The 19,537-nt window shown below is 41.3% G+C and overlaps 1 protein-coding gene across 1 annotated transcript in view; it reads left to right on the plus strand.

Moving 5' to 3' along the window:
* The first annotated feature begins 939 nt into the window (after positions 1-939).
* The window catches only part of LOC110960958 (protein-glutamine gamma-glutamyltransferase E-like), a 45,813-nt gene continuing 27,215 nt past the window's right edge, over positions 940-19,537 (plus strand). Inside the window, exons 1-5 of the mRNA XM_051948489.1 lie at positions 940-1,036; positions 11,493-11,663; positions 12,354-12,611; positions 13,112-13,230; positions 13,350-13,478. Coding sequence (XP_051804449.1) covers positions 1,012-1,036; positions 11,493-11,663; positions 12,354-12,611; positions 13,112-13,230; positions 13,350-13,478 — 702 coding nt within the window. The 5' untranslated portion in view covers positions 940-1,011. The remainder of the gene's footprint in view (positions 1,037-11,492; positions 11,664-12,353; positions 12,612-13,111; positions 13,231-13,349; positions 13,479-19,537) is intronic.

The following is a 19,537-nucleotide window of genomic DNA, read 5'->3' on the forward strand; positions in this document are numbered from 1 at the left end:
CGTCAAAGTGGAGCATTTAGCAGGTAACAAGGCAGAGTCTTCTGTCAGGAGTAGAAATTTAGAAAACAGTGCAAAAACACAGAAAACTTTGGCATTAGATGATATTACCCCAGTAATTCCATTATTGCTGTATGGTAAATATGCAACTTTTTGCTCACTATATGAAATATAAAGGCAATTCGGAGACTCTCCAACCCAGGTTTGTTATGTTTTTGTGTATCATCAGAGTTGATCAGGATGCTAAACTTTTCCTTTTATCTACTGCACGCTTTGACACTTTGATTCATGTGTAAGTGGCTCATCCATAACTCACTTCCATTGTCCCTAAATGACCAAAAACACAAGTTATAATATATTTAAACTTGGAGCATGAAAAAGAAAAAAGCATCCTAAAGATTCAGTCGGATAAATTTCGAGACAAAGTGTGGTTAACTTGTTTTTTCAGTAGTTGGAGTGTCAGCAATGGCTTCAAGCAGTGAGTTCCAGGTTTGATTCCTGGTTACCTCAGACTCTTACTGCATGTCACTTCTCTGCATTCTCTCCCACATTCCTTATCTCTATCCTGTATCTGTCTATACAAAAAATGCCCAAAAGCTTGTTCAAATTTCACCCCCTGAGAGTTTAGTGCAGTTGTAGATGAGCCAGTTTTGCTATAACATTGATTGCTTTGCCTCTTCAATTAGACCATCACTCAGAGAACAATGCTTTTTATTGTGTTTGACTTTCAAAGACATTTATAAACATCCGTGGTTGCACAAGAAGTGACTACCTGCTGTCCTAATTTGAACTGAGGGAACACCTGAAACCTGGTTAAGTTTTTTACATGCCAAGGCATCTTGCACGAAACAGTTAATCCATGTTGCAAAATGTATCCCACATGAATATGAAAATGTAGGTGGGCGTGACAGATGTTTTATATACCACCAGGTTTGAGTCACCTGTCAGTGCTCTGCAAAGTACCTGAAAGTGCTTGTTTCTGCACTTACACTGGAAGAGGAAAAACTCGGCAAGATGACAGAAGAAAACAAACCCTCCAGTAAGTACTCCTGTTATTACAAAGTTCATTAAAGACCTTTATGTCTTAACTTGTTCTGTGGATATCTCTGTTCGACTGAGTTAAAACTGTATTCCTGGTTGCATGCCTTGTATGAATATGAATAGATGCCTAATTGCAGTATTATTTATAGTATCAAGTTTTGACAAAGCAACCCCTCCGAGTCATCTGTCCAGTTTTCTAAGCTGCTAAAAAGTTGCAGAAAAACAATAAATAACTTTCTTTGTACAACATAAATGGTAAGCCCAATATCAGCAACTGCATTACTTTGTAGAAAGCTACGATGTAGGTAAGGGCCTGAGGAGGGGGTTGGGTTGGAAAGGGGTGTGAATATGTGAAGCAGGTGTTACTCAATGATGTCCTCAGGCCAGACACAAATGGAGATCAACACAGAATCTCAATACAACTATGCAAGGGAGGCTCCTTTGAGGTGCAGGGCTTTTCTTCTCCAGAATTTCAAGAGCTGATATTACTGGGATGGAGGGTCCATGGTGGTCCAAACACGTCCATCAGTTCAAGCTTTTGGTTCCAGCTTGAAGCCAAAGCTCTCAAAGACAAAGTAATGTAGGTTTAAGAGAGGATGGAGGAGGCTCTGAAAGGTAACATGAAGCTAGAATGCAGGTAGATTGAGGGTCTGAAGGAAAGAACTGCACTCTGGTTCTACCTGACCATCCTTCTATATTCTCTGCTTATGTGTGGGTCAGGTCTTGGTGGCAGCAGACTGAGCAGGGCATCCCAGATATCTGTCTACCAGCAATGTTTTCCAGCTCATCCTGGATGATATAATCACTCTAGTAAGTTCTAGGTTTACTGAAAGCACTCCTAGATATGCCCAAAAAACCTTCAAAAGAAGGCATCCAGGAGACATCTCAAGCAATTGCCTGAACCACTTCACCCGGGTCCTTCTGGGTACTCTTGAGCTCCTCATCTTATCTTTGAGGCCAGCCACCCTACAAAGGAAACCCATTTCAACTGCTTGTATCTGCAATCTCATTCTTTCTGTCACTACCCAGAGGTCATGACCATTGGTGAAGGTTATAATGTAGACCAAGTGGTAAATTCAGACCACAGCTCTGTCTTCACCATGAAGGTAGGGTAGAATGAACAGATTACTGCTGCTGCACTAATCCATCTGTCCATGTCGTGCTCCATATTCCCAAATTTTGTGAATAAGGTGTCAAGATACTTCAACCACTTCGCTTCGTTCAGCAAGTCACACCCAACCCAGAAGAAAAAATCCACAGAGAACCATATAACAAAACCAAAATATATTTAGCACACTGTATGAAAAAAGTCATGTGAACTCCAGTGAATGATGAATCTCTTTCAGCATATATTTGTTTACAGCCTCCAGCTCAGGGGTGACACTGGGGTAGTTGTGTCGGTCTCAATCAGTCTTACTGCAAAGTAGGTTTCCACAAACCTTACATGAAGTAGTTAAGTCTAACATAGTCAGCACAGTGTTAGCATTGGACTTGCAAGGCTCAAGATGGTGGACGGGGTATTATATTTAATCCATGAATTACTGTTTTCATAAATTCTGCAAGAAATACTAATATTGATTGATTGATTGATTGATTGATTTTTATTTTTCTCAAACAAGCACATACATAAAAACAAACATTATGTGTAATGGGGAAAAAAATGGCACACTATGACAAAGTGCAAGTTCGAGAAGGGGCTAAAGGAAGCAAAGCTTATGAAGTTCAGCCCCCTCTTACGCCATCACATAATTTCAAGATACATGATACATAATTCATAATCCATATGATCTTAGAAGATTAAAAACATTCAATTTTCATAAAAATAGAACCCTGATTAAAATAAATTCTTAAAAAAAGAAAATTAATATATATATATATATGTGTATATATGTGTATATATATATATATATATATATATATATATATACACTGTAACATTTGCTGTCCAGTTCTGTATAGCTGAACAAGAGTGTTTTTTTGTAATTACTTTTAAATTGATTTAAGTTAATGCACCTTTTTAAGTCCTCATCCAGATTATTCCACAGTTTTACACCACAAAACGAGATGCATATACTTTTCAGAGTTGAATGAATGGTCGGTTGTTTAAAAATACACTTTCCTCTTAAGTTGTATGCTCCCTCTCTAACCATGAACATCGTTTGGATGTTGCTTGGTAACAACTTATTCCAGGCTTTGAACAAAGTCTGACCTGTTTTATATTTAATTAGGTCCCAAAATTTTAAAATACCTGATTTTAAGAATAAAGGATTTGTATGAGCAAGGTACCCAGCATGGTGAACCATCCTTATGGCTCTCTTTTGTAAAGTGTAAATCTTATGTAAAGAGCTTTTATATGTATTTCCCCATACCTCAACACAATAGGACAGATATGGATCAATAAGTGCATAGTACAAAATCTGAAGAGACTTCTGGTCTAAAACATATTTAGTTTTACCCAAAACTCCAATACTTCTGGAAACTTTGGTGCACAAATATTTAATATGAGGTTTCCAGGATAGCTTATGATCAATTAAAACACCAAGAAACTTAATTTCATAGACTCTTTCAATTTTCACATTTTCAATTTCCAAACAGGGGCTGCTCAGTGGAGTAGTGGTTAGCACTTTCGCCTTGCAGCAAGAAGATCTCTGGTTCGAATCCCGGGGTGGGCCTGGGATCTTTCTGCATGGAGTTTGCATGTTCTCCCTGAGCATGCGTGGGTTTTCTCCGGGTACTCCGGCTTCCTCCCACAGTCCAAAAAATATGCTGAGGTTAATTGAGTACTCTAAATTGCCCGTAGGTGTGAATGTGAGTGTGAGTGTTCGTCTGTGTATGTAGCCCTGCGACAGACTGGCGACCTGTCCTGGGTGTCCCCTGCCTTCGCCCAAGTCAGCTGGGATAGGCTCCAGCTCCCCCCGCGACCCTAATGAGGATAAAGCGGTGTATAGAGGATGGATGGATGGATGGAATTTCCAAACATACCTCATGCTTAATGTGATGATTTCCAAATATCATGAACTTGGTTTTGTTCAGATTTAATGATAATTTGTTTTCATCACACCAACACTTTAGTTTTAGCAATTCCCTTTTGACAATTAATAACAGCTGCTGCAAATCTCCCCCTGAGCAGAAAATATTTGTGTCATCTGCAAAAACCACCATTTTAAAAATATTAGACACTTTCCAAATATCATTAATGTATAGGACAAATAGTTTAGGTCCCAAGATGGACCCCTGTGGTACACCACAGGTAATGTTCAAGCGCACTGATTTATGGTTACCTAGTTGAACAAACTGCTTCCTATTACTAATATAACTTTGTAACCAGGTGAGTGCTACCCCTCTGACACCATACTGCTCCATTTTTTTTAGTAATATCCCACGGTCAATCGTGTCAAAAGCCTTCTTTAAATCAATGAAAACACCCACTGCATATTTTCTTTTATCGATGCATCCTGTTATCTCTTCCACTAGCTCCATAAGAGCCAGGGAAGTAGATCTAGATGATCTAAAACCGTACTGACTGTCATTTATTAAATTATGTTTGTCAATAAAATCATCTAATCTCTGTACAAATAATTTCTCCATTATCTTTGAGAACTGTGACAGTAAGGAAACAGATCTATAATTTGTGAATAGATGTTTATTGCCAGCTTTGTATAATGGAATCACTTTAGCCAGTTTCATTTTATCTGGGAAGATGCCCGTTTTAAACGATAGATTACATATATAAGTAAATGGATCAGCTATTCCCTCAATTATCTTCTTTACCAGTGCCATATTAATGTCGTTCCAATCTGTAGAAGTCTTATTGGTACTTCTATTAACAATAGCAATAATTTCCAATTTATCAACAGTTGTCAAAGACATTGAATCTGCATTTCTCTCACTGCATTCCTGTTCAGCTGATTTCTTTCCGGTAACATTTATTTCTTTAGCGAAACTGGGACCAACATCAACAAAGAAGCTATTAAAACCATCAGCCACTTCCTTCTTTGTAACTAGTTGCCTTCCCTTATCTGTAAAGTGATCAGGAAATGTTTGATTTCTTTGATTATTTCTAATAATACTATTTAGAATATTCCATATACCTTTAACATTATTTTTATTCTTATCTAATAATTTGATATAATAGTCCTTTTTGCATACTCTCATAATAGTTGTTAATTTATTTTTATATTTCTTATATTTTAACTCCGCCTCTTTTGTTTTGTTTTTAAGAAACAGTCCATACAAGCTATTCTTTTTTTTACATGCATTTTGAAGCCCCTTAGTCATCCATGGATTTTCTGCATAACGGTTCTTAGTGCTGTACTGCTTAAGAGGGCAGTGCTTATCATATAGACCTGTAAATATATCTAAAAATAAGTCATAAGCCTTATCCACTGCTATTTCATTGTATACATTAGTCCAGTTCCAATTCATTAGATCACTTTTTAGAGCAGCTATAGATTCTTCAGTTCTTATTCTCTTATATTTAATTTCCTTTAATTCGCTCCTTTTTTTATAATCACATACACAAATAAGAAAAACAGGCAGATGATCACTAATGTCATTAATTAATATTCCACTTATCACTTTGCATTCCATATTATTTGTAAAAATATTATCAATTAAAGAAGCACAATGGGATGTTATTCTAGTTGGTTTGGATATTGTTGGGAAAAGACTCATACTATACATTATTTCAATAAAATCATCTACTGATTTATTCTTGTTTGGATTCAGCAAATCAATGTTATAATCCCCACAAATGTAAGTATTTTTTTGTTTAGTTAAGGTAAACATTCTTTCCATTATTGTGATAAACGTATCAATATTTGAACCTGGTTTTCTATAAACACAGCTGATGACTATATTTTTCATTCTCACCAATTCTATTTCAATAGTAATACTTTCCATTATATCATCAATAGTTACTGACAAGTTATCAAGAACCTTGTAGGAGAGACCTTCTTCAACAAACAGAGCCACCCCACCACCAGGTCCATTTTTTCTACTGGTGCAATGAAACCCATTTCCCTTAATAAAGAAATCAGACCCCCTCTCTGCATTTATCCATGTTTCTGAGACAGCGATAATATTGAAGGTTTTTTTTAAATGACTTAAGTAATCTTTTATGCTTTGAAAATTTGCATAAAGACTTCTACTATTAAAATGAATAATGGATATGCCATAGTCATATTTAATAGTAGTATTAAACTGTTCATCTGTGTAGTAGCAACAATTTGCATTGACGCTATCAAGAAGATTTTGATCAGGATCTATATCTGGTTCAATTTGTATCATGAGTAAGGTGTAAAAGTGCAAATAGTGCAGTACAAACAACAACAGCTACTTATTGCTGGGACAACTGCAAAAGTAGAATCCAAAACAACTAGGCATTGTCAAATTTTTCAATTTCATCCATGCTCCTAATGCACACCTCATTGGAATTCTCTGGTGCGCCGTTTGGTTTAACAAATACCTTACAGTTTACCGTCCAAGTGGTCTGAATTTTGCCCTGTTTCCTGAGCTGTCTTGCCTTCCTGGCTATATCAGCATTTTTTTAGTAAGGTGCTCATTGATGTAAATGTTTGTGCCCTTTAATTTTCTTCCCTGTCTGAGCAGATCTATTTTATGTTTCCTGTTGGTAAAACGAATAATTGTTGCAGGTATGGTGGGCTTATCCTTCATCTTCTTAACTGATAGAGGGTGGCATGCTTCAATATTACCAGTTTCAATGTCAATATTCTTGCCACAAAGAAATGCCATTACCTGCTCCTCCGTAGTCTCATCATGTTCATTTCTGCTGTCCAAACCAATGCCTTTCACTGCTTGCAAGTAACTCCTGGGTTTAATCACCAAACCAGAAATAATTACATCATTCATTTTAGAATACTGCTCCAGGTCATCAAGTCGGTTTTCCAAATATTCAATCGTCTTTTCATGTTCCATATTTTTCCTTTTCAGCTGCTTTATTTCATCCAGTAGATCAGTTATGATGGCTTGCTGCTTTGTGAAGGTTTTCATCTCGTTTGTCATCATGTTCATTGCTGCTTTTAACTCTTCCATATCATTTTGGAGATTTTTCATTGCCATCTTGAGCCTTGATAATCAAGCCTCAGTAGATTAATGGATGAAGCAGTGGATAAACAATGAGCCTGACCGTTGGCCTGGTAGCCTGGCAGTTGGTGGAAGCCTGGGCCTTGACACCCTCCCTCAGGTTGCTACTTCAGGTCTCCTCCATGTTGGAAATGGAAGGTAGCTAGTAGCCCAGGGCCTAGATGGTAGCTAGTAGCCTTGGGCCTGGAAGGTAGCTGGTAGCCTTGGGCCTGGAAGGTAGCTGGTAGCCTTGGGCCTGGATGGTAGCTGGTAGCTAGTAGCCCAGGGCCTGGATGGTAGCCTTGGGCATGGATGGTAGCTGGTAGCCTTGGGCCTAGATGGTATTTAGTAGCCCTTGGCCTGGATGGTGGCTGGTAGCCTTGGGCCTGGATGATAGTTGGTAGCCCAAGGCCTGGTTGGTAGCCCAAGGCCTGGATGGTAGCCTTGGTCCAGCTGGTGGCCTTGGCCTGGCTGGTGGCCCTAGCCCGGATGGTAGCTGATAGTCCTGGGTCTGGTTACAATATAAACTTTGTATGTTGCAACACACCACTTAACAACCAGTGTTAAAATTTTGAGTGAAAAAATACAAAGGATTGTTGAAGTTTTTAACGGATTGTCTAGCACAGATTCACTGCACACATCTCACAGCAGCCATCTTGGACTGACACTTTAGTGATATCCAGTCATTAACTCCACAACTGATGTATCTAATGACAATATAGCCATAAAAATTGTCATATGAAGCTGAATGTCATAAATCAGGCAGTTGAACCCGTGCAGAGAACCACAGACAAGAAGGGTTGGTTTAGAACAGGCTTTATTGTCGGGGGTGAGAGTGGAACCAGGAAGGAGTTCAGGAGGATATTGTGAGTAGTGTCCGGGGCTGGAGCGGTGGAACTGGGGGTCAATGGCTGGCAGGAGTTTAGGTGGGACAGAGTGTGGCGGCCAGGAGTGGATGGACGCCCGCAGCGGTGGACTGTAGGCAGAGGCACTTGCGGCAGGCAACCAACCGCGGAGGGTCCAAGTGTCCAAGGGTCCGGAAGGGCAGCAGGCTGGTCCGAACGTCTGAGGGTCCGGGAAGGCAGCAGGTGGGTCTGGGCGATTCGGCAGGTGACAGGCAGGACCAGGAGTCCAGGCAGACAACAGGAAGGGCCGAATGTCCAGGCAGACAGCAGGAAGATCCAAGTGGCCAGGCAGACGGCAGGAAGGTCCGGGAGTCCAGACAGATGGCAGGAAGGTCTGGACGGCCAGGCAGACGGTAGGAAGGTCTGGACGGCCAGGCAGACAGCAGGAAGGTCCGGGCGACCAGGCATACGACCAGAAGGCCCGGGCGACCAGGCATACGACCAGAAGGTCCGGGCGACCAGGCATATGACCAGAAGGTCCGGACGAGGGAGAGGGAGAGGGAGAGGGAGAGGAGTGCAAGAGGACAAGAGAGAGAGAGAGAAAGATAGGAAAAAGGGGATTTGGATGCCAGGTGGGACGGGGGTGAGGAGGAGGCCCTGACACTGAATTTCAGTCAAAAACCAAAAGGTTATAAAGGTTAGCAGGAAAATAAACTTATGGATATCTATGAAGCTGTAAAACATTCATCTGTAAAATATATATTTTTACAAGTGTTGTAGATTCCAGATTTTAGACCCTCCAGAAAAACACGGACAAAAATCCTTGATTATGCGGGCTAAAATCCTTGATTATGCAAAGAAATATGCGGGGGTTTCATGCCATTTTATGCGGGGAAATTGCGGAAAGTTGCAAAGTGTGCGAATAGTTGTGAAATATGCAAAAATATGCGCGATTCACCTGCCATCTGGCCGCAGAGGGATGTGTCCTCTAATCAGACACTGGAACTGCTGCGGGGTTACTGGACTGACAGCCTGTGCTTTGGGAGGGGGAGAAGCTCACAGCAGCACCTGCTGCTTGTTGAGGACAGTAACTGCAGAATGATCCGAGTTTTCCTGTCAGTCTCCAAAACGGCAGAAAAAGTCGCTAGATTATTGGCTAGTCGCTTTTGACAAAAAAGTCGCTAGGACACTTTGGAAAGTCGCTAGAATTAGCGAGAAAGTCGCTAAGTTGGCAACACTGGCGCCGTGCTCCACATCAGCTCGTGCTTCCGGTGTGTGTGTGAATGCGTGAACTGAAGACGTCAGGCGGGGCATCACATAAAAACTCACTCACAACTCCATATATATTGGTTATAGTTTTCTCATTTTATGCGGAAAATGTGAAATCAAACGGGACCCGCATATTTCTCTTTTTTTCGTGGAAATGTGAGATTCTTGCGGGAATTATGCGCTGTTTTTCAGGGATTATGTGGCCTTTTGGGAAATAATTGACCCCCGCATAATCAGCGGCATTTTGATGATAATGCGGGAATTTTTCTGGAGGGTCTAAGATTACAGTAAAAACAGTGTTCCCACGCATCCTGGAAATCCTGGAAAATGACTGACCAATTTTCCAGTCATGGAAAACATATGGAAAATGAGAAAAAAAAGGTCAAATGTCCTGGAAACAGTTAACTTGTCCTGGAAAAATATTTATCCTCCCCCTGTCAATGCAAACGGCTTACAAGTTAAGGGCATGCATGTCTGTTGTCACTGTATTTTCTGGGCAACATTAAGGCATATAATATATTAAGCGGCATAGCGGCGGCTTAACAGGTATGGGCCACGTTTCACTCAGTAGTTCACAGTTTTATTGTCTGATAAAAATAAGAGAATAAATTTCATGAAAACAACATCAGGAATTCTGTTGTGTGGGTGGTGTGGGTGTTGCGACACCCGCACTTTTACTGAAACATCATTTCATCCCCCTCACTGCCGAGGTGTGTGGTGGCGTCCGCATAAACTACATCTTCCCACAATAGTTGAGGGTGCAGCTGAGCGTTTCATGTCTGAAATCAAACTTTCAGTCTATGACGCCGGTCAACACCATAGAATACAGTCTATGGTCAACACAGATAAAGTCTCTGTCGCGAAAAGTCCACCTGCGTATGATGGTGACATCACGGGGACATCGCTCACTTCACCTCCTACGTCTCAATCGGTGGTCGAGTTGCAGACACTGGAATGCGAATTTAGCGTGCACACGCTAATAAGCAAGAATGTCCAATTACTACAGAGTAAGCAATCAACATGTCAGTCTGCAAACGCAACACAGAATATCAGAGGGCAGAGGTTCTCAATATACGAGGTTATAAATGATGGAACTAGGAGAGACCAGGACCAGATGAGCACGAGGGTGAACTGTCCTGGCTACTGTTTACATGTCATTGTGCACATTTTTTCCTCACTGAACCAGACTTTACCCTCTTAAACCCTGATCAGCAAATGAAGATACATTTGGGCATATTCTGGATGGCATATTTAGGGCTGTCTTTTGGAACACTAGGTGGCATATTTTTGGGTAATTTGTTTTTTTATCTGATCACATTTTTTCAGGTGTATACTGGCATACCAAGAGCACATTTTGATATTTTTCAGGTTCGTATTAAGGTCACATTTTGGCTTTGTTCTGTCATTTTCTGGGCACATTTTGTTACAGTTGAAGCACATTGTGGCATTTTTGTCCATATTTTTGAATTAAATTGTCCATTAGGCCAGCAGAGCCATATTAGGCTCCATATGGGCTTAAGAGGGTGAAGAAAAACACATTATCGTCATGAGAAATGCAGGTGCCAGATGTGCAGAAAATCTGAGTTAAGCAATAAACTGATATGAAACAAAGGACATTGGTCAGTGATTTATTGAAAATATCCTAATATTTTAAAATCAATTGCAACAGAGAAAGTAGGAGAGAAGAGAACGTAGAGTTAAGAATTACCCAGTTGAACACTGTAACTCCAGTTTGTCATGCTTGTGAACTGTTACACTGTAATCTGTGGTTGTGTTTGCATTATTCTATGCTACATCTGCCATAATTATTTTTCACTGATAAATTATAGCCATAGATGCACATCAAATGTCTGAGTAATAAATATAGAAACAATCTGAGTAAATGCAAGTTACAGCTGTAGTAAAGAATACTTCCAAAGAATGAGGGGGACGGGAACGTATTAGTGAATGATGTGATAACGTGTGTCTGTACCGACTGGAAATGTCCTGGAAAATCATTTCGGGAAAAGAGTGGGAACCCTGAAAAATCACATTTGTCTCTTGCAAGTTACCAGAATCATGGCCACAGTTTTTTTTTATTGTTGTGAATCAACAAGAACTTTCTTTTTCTTGTGTGTGAGAGTAATGCTGAGTTAGTAAGCTCAACGCAGTGACACATGTACTCAGTGTACACAGTACTCAGTGATATGTACTACTATTCACTGTCCAGTTCATGTTTGTATGTTTTTTTTCTTCTCTTTTTGTTTTTAAACTCAGTTTTTGGTGAAGTGGTTTTCCACATTGTCGACAACAACGAGGAACACCACACTGATGAAGTCTCACAGGAGCGTCTGGTTGTGAGGCGGGGCCAAAACTTCAAAATGACTCTGACTCTGATGCAATCTTTTGACCCAGAACTTCAGCAGCTCGTCCTCACTGCGAAGACCGGTCAGTCTCTTTAAATTTCAGTTATTTATCTTGAACAGGTTTCACACGAGATCTGTGCTGCCCTGATGGCTGTATTTATGCAGTTACGTGTCTTTCCAAAACCACAAAAATACCTTCTTTTTTTGGCATCTGTTTAACTACAAAACATCTTAGTAATGTCAGAGAAGTGTAACATTTCTGTCAAAACAATATGTAAAGTTGCCACCAGTACTCTGGCATTGTATTTGTAACCTATGTTGTTATTATTCCACACAGCAAACTAAAGCAGCAAAACACACTTAAGTTCATTTTTCAGGAACAGTAAAAATGCTCCTGAGTCATGTTTAACTATTCAAAAGTGTCAGAAACCAGAAAATCACAATAAACTTTGTTTATATCTCATTGTTAACTCCATCAGTAACTATTTCAATCCTTATTTATTGCAGTGGGGTTCTCTACCTCACATAGATCATGGTTCAATGATTAAAAAAATATGCTTTAGTTTTGCATGACATTGTTTTTAAAGAAACATATATTCCACATTTTAAATAGTTGTCTTGATGGATAGATGGATAGATAGATAGATAGATAGATAGATAGATAGATAGATAGATAGATAGATAGATAGATAGATAGATAGATAGATAGATAGATAGATAGATAGATAGAATGACTGACTGACTGACTGACTCCCTCTGTGTCTTCTCTCAGGAGGCCAACATGCCTCAGAGGACAGGGGGACGTTGTCTCGCTTTGGCTATCCAGACAACATCAGGCGTTCATCATCAGTTAAGGCAGTGTGGAAGGTAGAGCTTCCGACAGGCTTCAGTCTTCCAAGCAAGACAGTCGCTCTGTCTGTTACTCCCCCAGCCGACGCCCCTGTGGGGGAGTACGAGCTGTTTGGGAAACTTCAGGATGAGGAAAAGTCACTGGGAAAGCTGGTGGTGCTCTTCAACCCCTGGTGCTCCGGTAGGTTTCTGTCCATCCAGCGGCAGTTTTTTATGTTTTGGCAATTCAGGTGCATTTTGCTGATAAGGTAAGATTATCATCTGCACGTACACTATTGTTCAAAGGTTTGAGGTCACCCAGACAATTTCATATTTTTCATGAAAACTCACACTTTTATTCATGTACTAACATAACTGCACAAGGGTTTTCTAATCATCAATGAGCCTTTCAACAGCATTAGCTAACACAATGTAGCATTAGAACACAGGAGTGATGGTTTCTGGAAATGTTCCTCTGATCCCCTATGGAGATATTCCATGAAATATCAGCTGTTTCCAGCTAGAACAGTCATTTACCACATTAACAATGACTGTATTTTTGATTCATTTAATGTTATCTTTATTGAAAAAAGCTGCTTTTCTTTCAAAAATAAGGACATTTCTAAGTGTCCCCAAACTTTTGAAAGATAGTGTACTTATATCCATTTTCTAATTACATGTTTCAATCCATCTTCTCCATAGAGGACTCTGTGCATTTGTCTGATGACCTAAAGAGACAGGAGTACATCCTGAATGAACATGGAATCATCTTCAAAGGAAGCGCAAACTACATTTTTCGGGCAAACTGGGACTATGGGCAGGTAGAGATGGTTTTCGATGTACATAGACGTAATTAAATTTGAAAATTTCATAATTAGTGGCCTGCTATCAGCTTCTCAGATACAGTATTTCGCCAAGTGTTTTGTGTCTTCCTGTCCAGTTTGAGGAGAACATGGTGGACATTTGTTTGAAGATTTTGGACCGCAACCTCAAACACGATGAGAACCCAGCTGAAGATGTCGCTTCTCGCTCTGACCCCATCTACGTCAGTCGTGTGATCAGCGCCATGGTAGGACACGATTTCTGTGTTTTGTACGGATTATTTAACCTTGTTTAAAGTGGGCTTACATATTTTGAAATCCAGCAATAATGTGATTCAGAGTGATGTTGGGGTTGTGAACGGAGAACTTGGAAACACTAAATGTCATTCGAACTGTGTTTGTTTTGTGTGTGTGTGTGTGTGTGTGTGTGTGTGTGTGTGTGTGTGTGTGTGTGTGTGTGTGTGTGTGTGTGTGTGTGCGTGTTTTAGCATTTGCTACATTGTGGGGACCAAATGTCCTCACAACTGTAGGAAATCCAAAAACTATGTCACTTGTGGGGACATCTTTCGGGCCCCACAAGTTTAAACAGTGTTTTCTTGGCCATATTGTTGTTACTGAAAAAAGTAAAAGTGCAAAAACGTTTCTTTAGGGTTAGCCATTGTTTTGGTTAGGGTTAGGGTTTGGTTAGGGTTAGGGTTAGGGGTTAGATATGAATGGGAGTCCATGGTAAGTCCCCACAATGATAGAAAAACATAGTATGCGTGTGTGTGTATGTGTGTACGTGTTTCTGCTATCTCGGTGGGGACTTTGACCTGACTCCACGCTATCACGGTGGGGACCAAAAATGAGGTCCCCATGGGGGAAACAGTGTTTTCTTGACCATGTTGTTGTTACTGAACAAAGTAAAAGTGCCAAAACGTTTCTTTAGGATTAGGCATTGTTTTGATCTGGGTTAAGGTTAGGGTTAGGGGTTAGATATGAATGGGAGTCAATGGTAAGTCCCCACAGGGATAGCAGAACCAGACATGTGTGTGTGTGTGTGTGTGTGTGTGTGTGTGTGTGTGTGTGTGTGTGTGTGTGTGTGTGTGTGTAATTTATAAGAGAAAGAAAACATGAAGAGAATCAAGTGATTGGCTTGATTGGCTGCCTTCCATCAGGCTGTGGACTGTCCCACAAGGAATAATGTTACAATCGATCTCCTGTCCACCAACGTCAGGGATGCATACAGAGCCACCCCTCTTCCCCCTGTTGGGAAGTCTGATCATAACCTGGTCCAGCTACAGCCACAGTACACCCCACCGGTTCAAAGACAGCCCACTTCAAATAGACTTGTCAGGAAGTGGTCACCTGAAGCGGAGGACGCCCTGAGAGACTGTTTTGAAGCTACTGATTGGGATGTGCTGTTGAAAACACATGGTGAGGACATTGATGGGCAGGCTCACTGTCTGACGGATTATCTTAATTTTTGTTTGGACGTGGTTGCCCCTGCCAAAAATGTATGCTGCTATCCAAACAATAAATCCTGGGTGACTCATGAGGTCAAAGCCATTCTGAACAGGAAGAAAGAGGCTTTCAGGAGTAATGACAGGGAGGCATTAAAAGCTGTACAACGGGAGGTGAAATTATGCCTGAAAGAGGCAAACGAAGTATACAGGAGGAAGGTGGAGCTGAAGCTGAGTAGGGGACGAATGAGGGAGGTCTGGGATGGTGTAAATGTCATCACGGGCCACAAGCCAAAGCCTCCATCTATGGAGAGAGGGACGGTGGAGGAGGCAAATAGATTAAACAACTTCTTCAATTGGTTTGACCGGCCTGTGGTCCCCGTGCCCTCTCTGCGGCTTCTGCCCCCGGTGCTCTCCTCCCCCTCCCCCCATCTTAATGCCCCCCATGTGTCTGCAGCCATGATCTCCTCGCCCCTCCTGCCCCTCCCACACACTTTCCTCTTCCCCTCCCCCCTCCCCTCCTCTCAGCTTCCTCCCTGTATAACATCAGACCAGGTCAGGAGAGAACTGATGAAGCTTCGACAAGGTGCCCTCTCGGTTGTTGACGACCTGTGCTGCTGAACTGAGTGAGCCTCTCCAATATGTCTTCAACCTTAGCCTCCAGCTAGGGAAAGTGCCCACCTTATGGAAAACATTCTTTATCATCCCGGTTCCAAAAAAGAATCGGCTTGGTGATCTGAATGACTATAGACCGGTGGCACTCACATCACAGCTGATGAAGACATTGGAGCGGCTCTTTCTCGACCTTCTCAGGCCCCAGGTGCAGCAGGCCCATGACCCTCTACAGTTTGCATACCGGGCAGAGGTTGGTGTGGAGGATGCCATCCTTTATCTTCTGCATCGTACCTACTTCCACCTAAATAAGGGAAATGGCTGTGTGAGGATCCTTTTTCTGGATTTCTCAAGCGCCTTGAATACCATCCAACCCCTTATCCTCCAGGATAAACTGTTGAGTATGCAGGTGGACCCCTGCTTGGTATCCTGGATCACCAACTACCTTACTGACAGACCACAGTATGTCAGGCTGTGCGACGCTACATCTGACATCATGGTCAGCAACACTGAAGCACCACAGGGGACAGTGCTGGCCCCCCTTCCCTTCACCCTACACACGTGGACAAAATTGTTGGTACCCCTCAGTTAAAGAAGGAAAAACCCACAATTCTCACTGAAATCACTTGAAACTCACAAAAGTAACAATAAATAAAAATTTATTGAAAATTAAATAATCAAAATCAGCCATCACTTTTGAATTGTTGATTAACATAATTATTTAAAAAAACAAACTAATGAAATAGGGCTGGACAAAAATGATGGTACCCATAACTTAATATTTTGTTGCACAACCTTTTGAGGCAATCACTGCAATTAAACGATTTCTGTATTTGTCAATGAGCGTTCTGCAGCTGTCAATAGGTATTTTGGCCCACTCCTCATGAGCAAACAGCTCCAGTTGTCTCAGGTTTGATGGGTGTCTTCTCCAAATGGCATGTTTCAGCTCCTTCCATATGTTCAATGGGATTCAGATCTGGGCTCATAGAAGGCCACTTTAGAATAGTCCAACGCTTTTCTCTCAGCCATTCTTGGGTGTTTATGGCTGTGTGTTTTGGATCGTTGTCCTGTTGGAAGACCCATGACCTGCGACTGAGACCAAGCTTTCTGACACTAGGCAGCACATTTCTCTCCAGAATGCCTTGATAGTCTTCAGATTTCATCGTACCTTGCACACTTTCAAGACACCCTGTGCCAGATGCAGCAAAGCAGCCCCAAAACATTACTGAGCCTCCTCCATGTTTCACCGTAGGGACAGTGTTCTTTTCTTCGTATGCTTGGTTTTTGAGTCTATGAACATAGAGTTGATGTGCCTTACCAAAAAGCTCCAGTTTGGTCTCATCTGTCCAAAGGACATTCTCCCAGAAGCTTTGTGGCTTGTCAACATGCATTTTTGCAAATTCCAGTCTGGCTTTTTTATGAGTTTTTTCAGCAGTGGTGTCCTCCTTGGTCGTCTCCCATGAAGTCCACTTTGGCTCAAACAACGACGAATGGTGCGATCTGACACTGATGTACCTTGGCCTTGGAGTTCACCTTTAATTTCTTTGGAGGTTGCTCTGGGCTCTTTGGATACAATTCCAACGATCCGTCTCTTCAATTTGTCATCAATTTTCCTCTTGCGGCCACGTCCAGGGAGGTTGGCTACTGTCCCGTGGGTCTTGAACTTCTGAATAATATGAGCCACTGTTGTCACAGGAACTTCAAGCTGTTTAGAAATGGTCTTATAGCCTTTACCTTTAAGATGTTTGTCTATAATTTTTTTTCGGATGTCCTGGGACAATTCTCTCCTTCGCTTTCTGTTGTCCATGTTCAGTGTGGTACACACCTTTTCACCAAAACAGCAGGGTGACTACTTGTCTCCCTTTAAATAGGCAGACTGACCGATTATGAGTTTGGAAACACCTGTGATGTCAATTAAATGACACACCTGAGTTAATCATGTCACTCTGGTCAAATAGTTTTCAATCTTTTATAGAGGTACCATCATTTTTGTCCAGGCCTGTTTCATTAGTTTGTTTTTTAAATAATTATGTTAATCAACAATTCAAAAGTAATGGCTGATTTTGATTATTTAATTTTCAATAAATTTTTATTTATTGTTACTTTTGTGAGTTTCAAGTGATTTCAGTGAGAATTGTGGGTTTTTCCTTCTTTAACTGAGGGGTACCAACAATTTTGTCCACGTGTGTATATACCTCAGACTTTTGTTACAGCTCAGAGCTGTGTCATATCCAGAAGTTTGCTGATGACACAGCCGTTATGGGCTGTATTAGGGATGATAGAGAGGATGAGTATAGGAGTCTGGTAAATGACTTTGTTGCCTGGAGTGAAAGAAATCATCTCCAGCTCAGCACCTCAAAGACTAAGGAGCTGGTTATAGACTTCAGGAAGTCCAGAAAGCATCCACGCCCAGTATCGATCAGGGATGATGAGGTCGAGATCGTAGGCAGCTACAAGTACCTCGGTGTGTGGCTGGACAAAGAGCTGGACTGGGCATGCAATACAGACTACCTGTACAAGAGGGGCCTGTACAGGAGCAAGCTGTAATTCCTGAGGAGGCTGCGATCATTTAACGTCTGCAGGAAACTCTTGTGGATGTTTTACCAGACTGTGGTTGCTAGCATTTTGTTTTATGCTGTGGTGGTCTGGGGGGGGGGGGGGGGCAGTACATCAAAGAAGAACATAAATAGGTTGGAGAAGCTGATCAGGCGAGCTGGCTCTGTTGTTGGCATAAAGCTGGATTCCCTGGTGACAGTGGCAGAGAGGAGAACTTTGAACAAATTACTTGTCATCATGGATGATGCTAGTCACCCTCTGCATACGGTCATCAGGGCACAGAGAAGCCGGATCAGTGACAGGCTGCGTCTCCCCAGTTGCAGGACCAACTGTTTTAAGGACTCCTTTATCCCCAGAACCATCAAACTGTACAACTCTGCACTCAGCGGGAGGGGGAGGGGTACAGGGAGAAGAGGTGATGGGGGATGCTGACACTGTTGGTGTAGTGCATTATAATGCCCAGCAGGATATGTGGAATAGCAAGGGAGAGTTGCAATAACACATACCGTTAATTTTTAATTCGTACTTTTCAATTTCGTTTTTTCTATTTATATACTGACTTTTGATTGTACTTATCTTTGCACTAAATTTTAATCTATTTCAGGTGTTCCTTTCTTTTCTGTATTTTATCTTGTACTGTTTTGTGCTATGCTGTTACTGGAACCACAATTTCCCTGAGGAACTTTCCAAAGGGATTAATAAAGTTATGTCTGTCTGTCTGTCTGTCTGTCTGTCTGTCTGTCTGTCTGTCTGTCTGTCTATCTATCTATCTATCTAAGTGAGTAAATAAAAAATTCCGTTGCTGGTATCACATGCAAATACTTCACAGTCCTTTACATTTAACAGCGTCCCCTGGTTGGACAGTCAGACACTATGTTCAGACTTTAAGCGTCTAATTAATTATTAAATGAATTGTCATGAAGTTTGGTAGAGATATTCATAATCTCCAGGAGATAAAATTCTATTAATTGACTCTTTTCAGCACCATCACGACGTTAATAGTTTTAGTTTTGAGTGAAATGTGTGAGCATTGTCAGGGAATTTGATCTTTTTGTGTTCCACTTCGGACAAATTACGTCACCATCAGTTTGAGATTCATGGTTCCTGTATGCAGAAAATCCATTTTTAACGCGTTTTGGAGCTGTTACATGTGTTAATGTTAATGTCAGTTTCTGCCATTTCTTAAATCCCATCCACAACAAATGTTCTGCTGTTGGCTGCAAGAGTGAATACAAGAGTCTTCATGCACTCGCAGTATCTGAGGACCTGAAGATCCAGTGGGTTACTTTTATTTTTGATGGCAATGTTCCAACAGCAATTGGAAAATCCATAGCATGAGCATGTTGTGCAGGTAATGCCGCTAACATTACCAGCTAGTTAGCTATGTCAGCTTTGATCGAGTGGAGGCACAGTCAAACATGGTGGAAACTGCAAGACTGATTTGAAACCAGTAAACAAAGACTGGGTGGGTCACTGTGTTTTCATGTCACATGTTGTGCTTCACTGCAACTTAAACTGAGTTGCTGTTAACATCAGTTTACTTCTCTCCTGCTCTCTGTGCTCACATACACTGTATTTTAATGCAGCCAAATTCTCAATCAAGCTGTTCTTATTTACATATTTTTCTGTTTGTCTTGTCAAACAACCTAATGAGTGTGAAATAGTGACGGAATCACAGCCCATTAAGACTAGACTAA

Source organism: Acanthochromis polyacanthus, chromosome 5 (genome assembly GCF_021347895.1).
Source record: "Acanthochromis polyacanthus isolate Apoly-LR-REF ecotype Palm Island chromosome 5, KAUST_Apoly_ChrSc, whole genome shotgun sequence".
Taxonomy (NCBI): domain Eukaryota; kingdom Metazoa; phylum Chordata; class Actinopteri; family Pomacentridae; genus Acanthochromis; species Acanthochromis polyacanthus.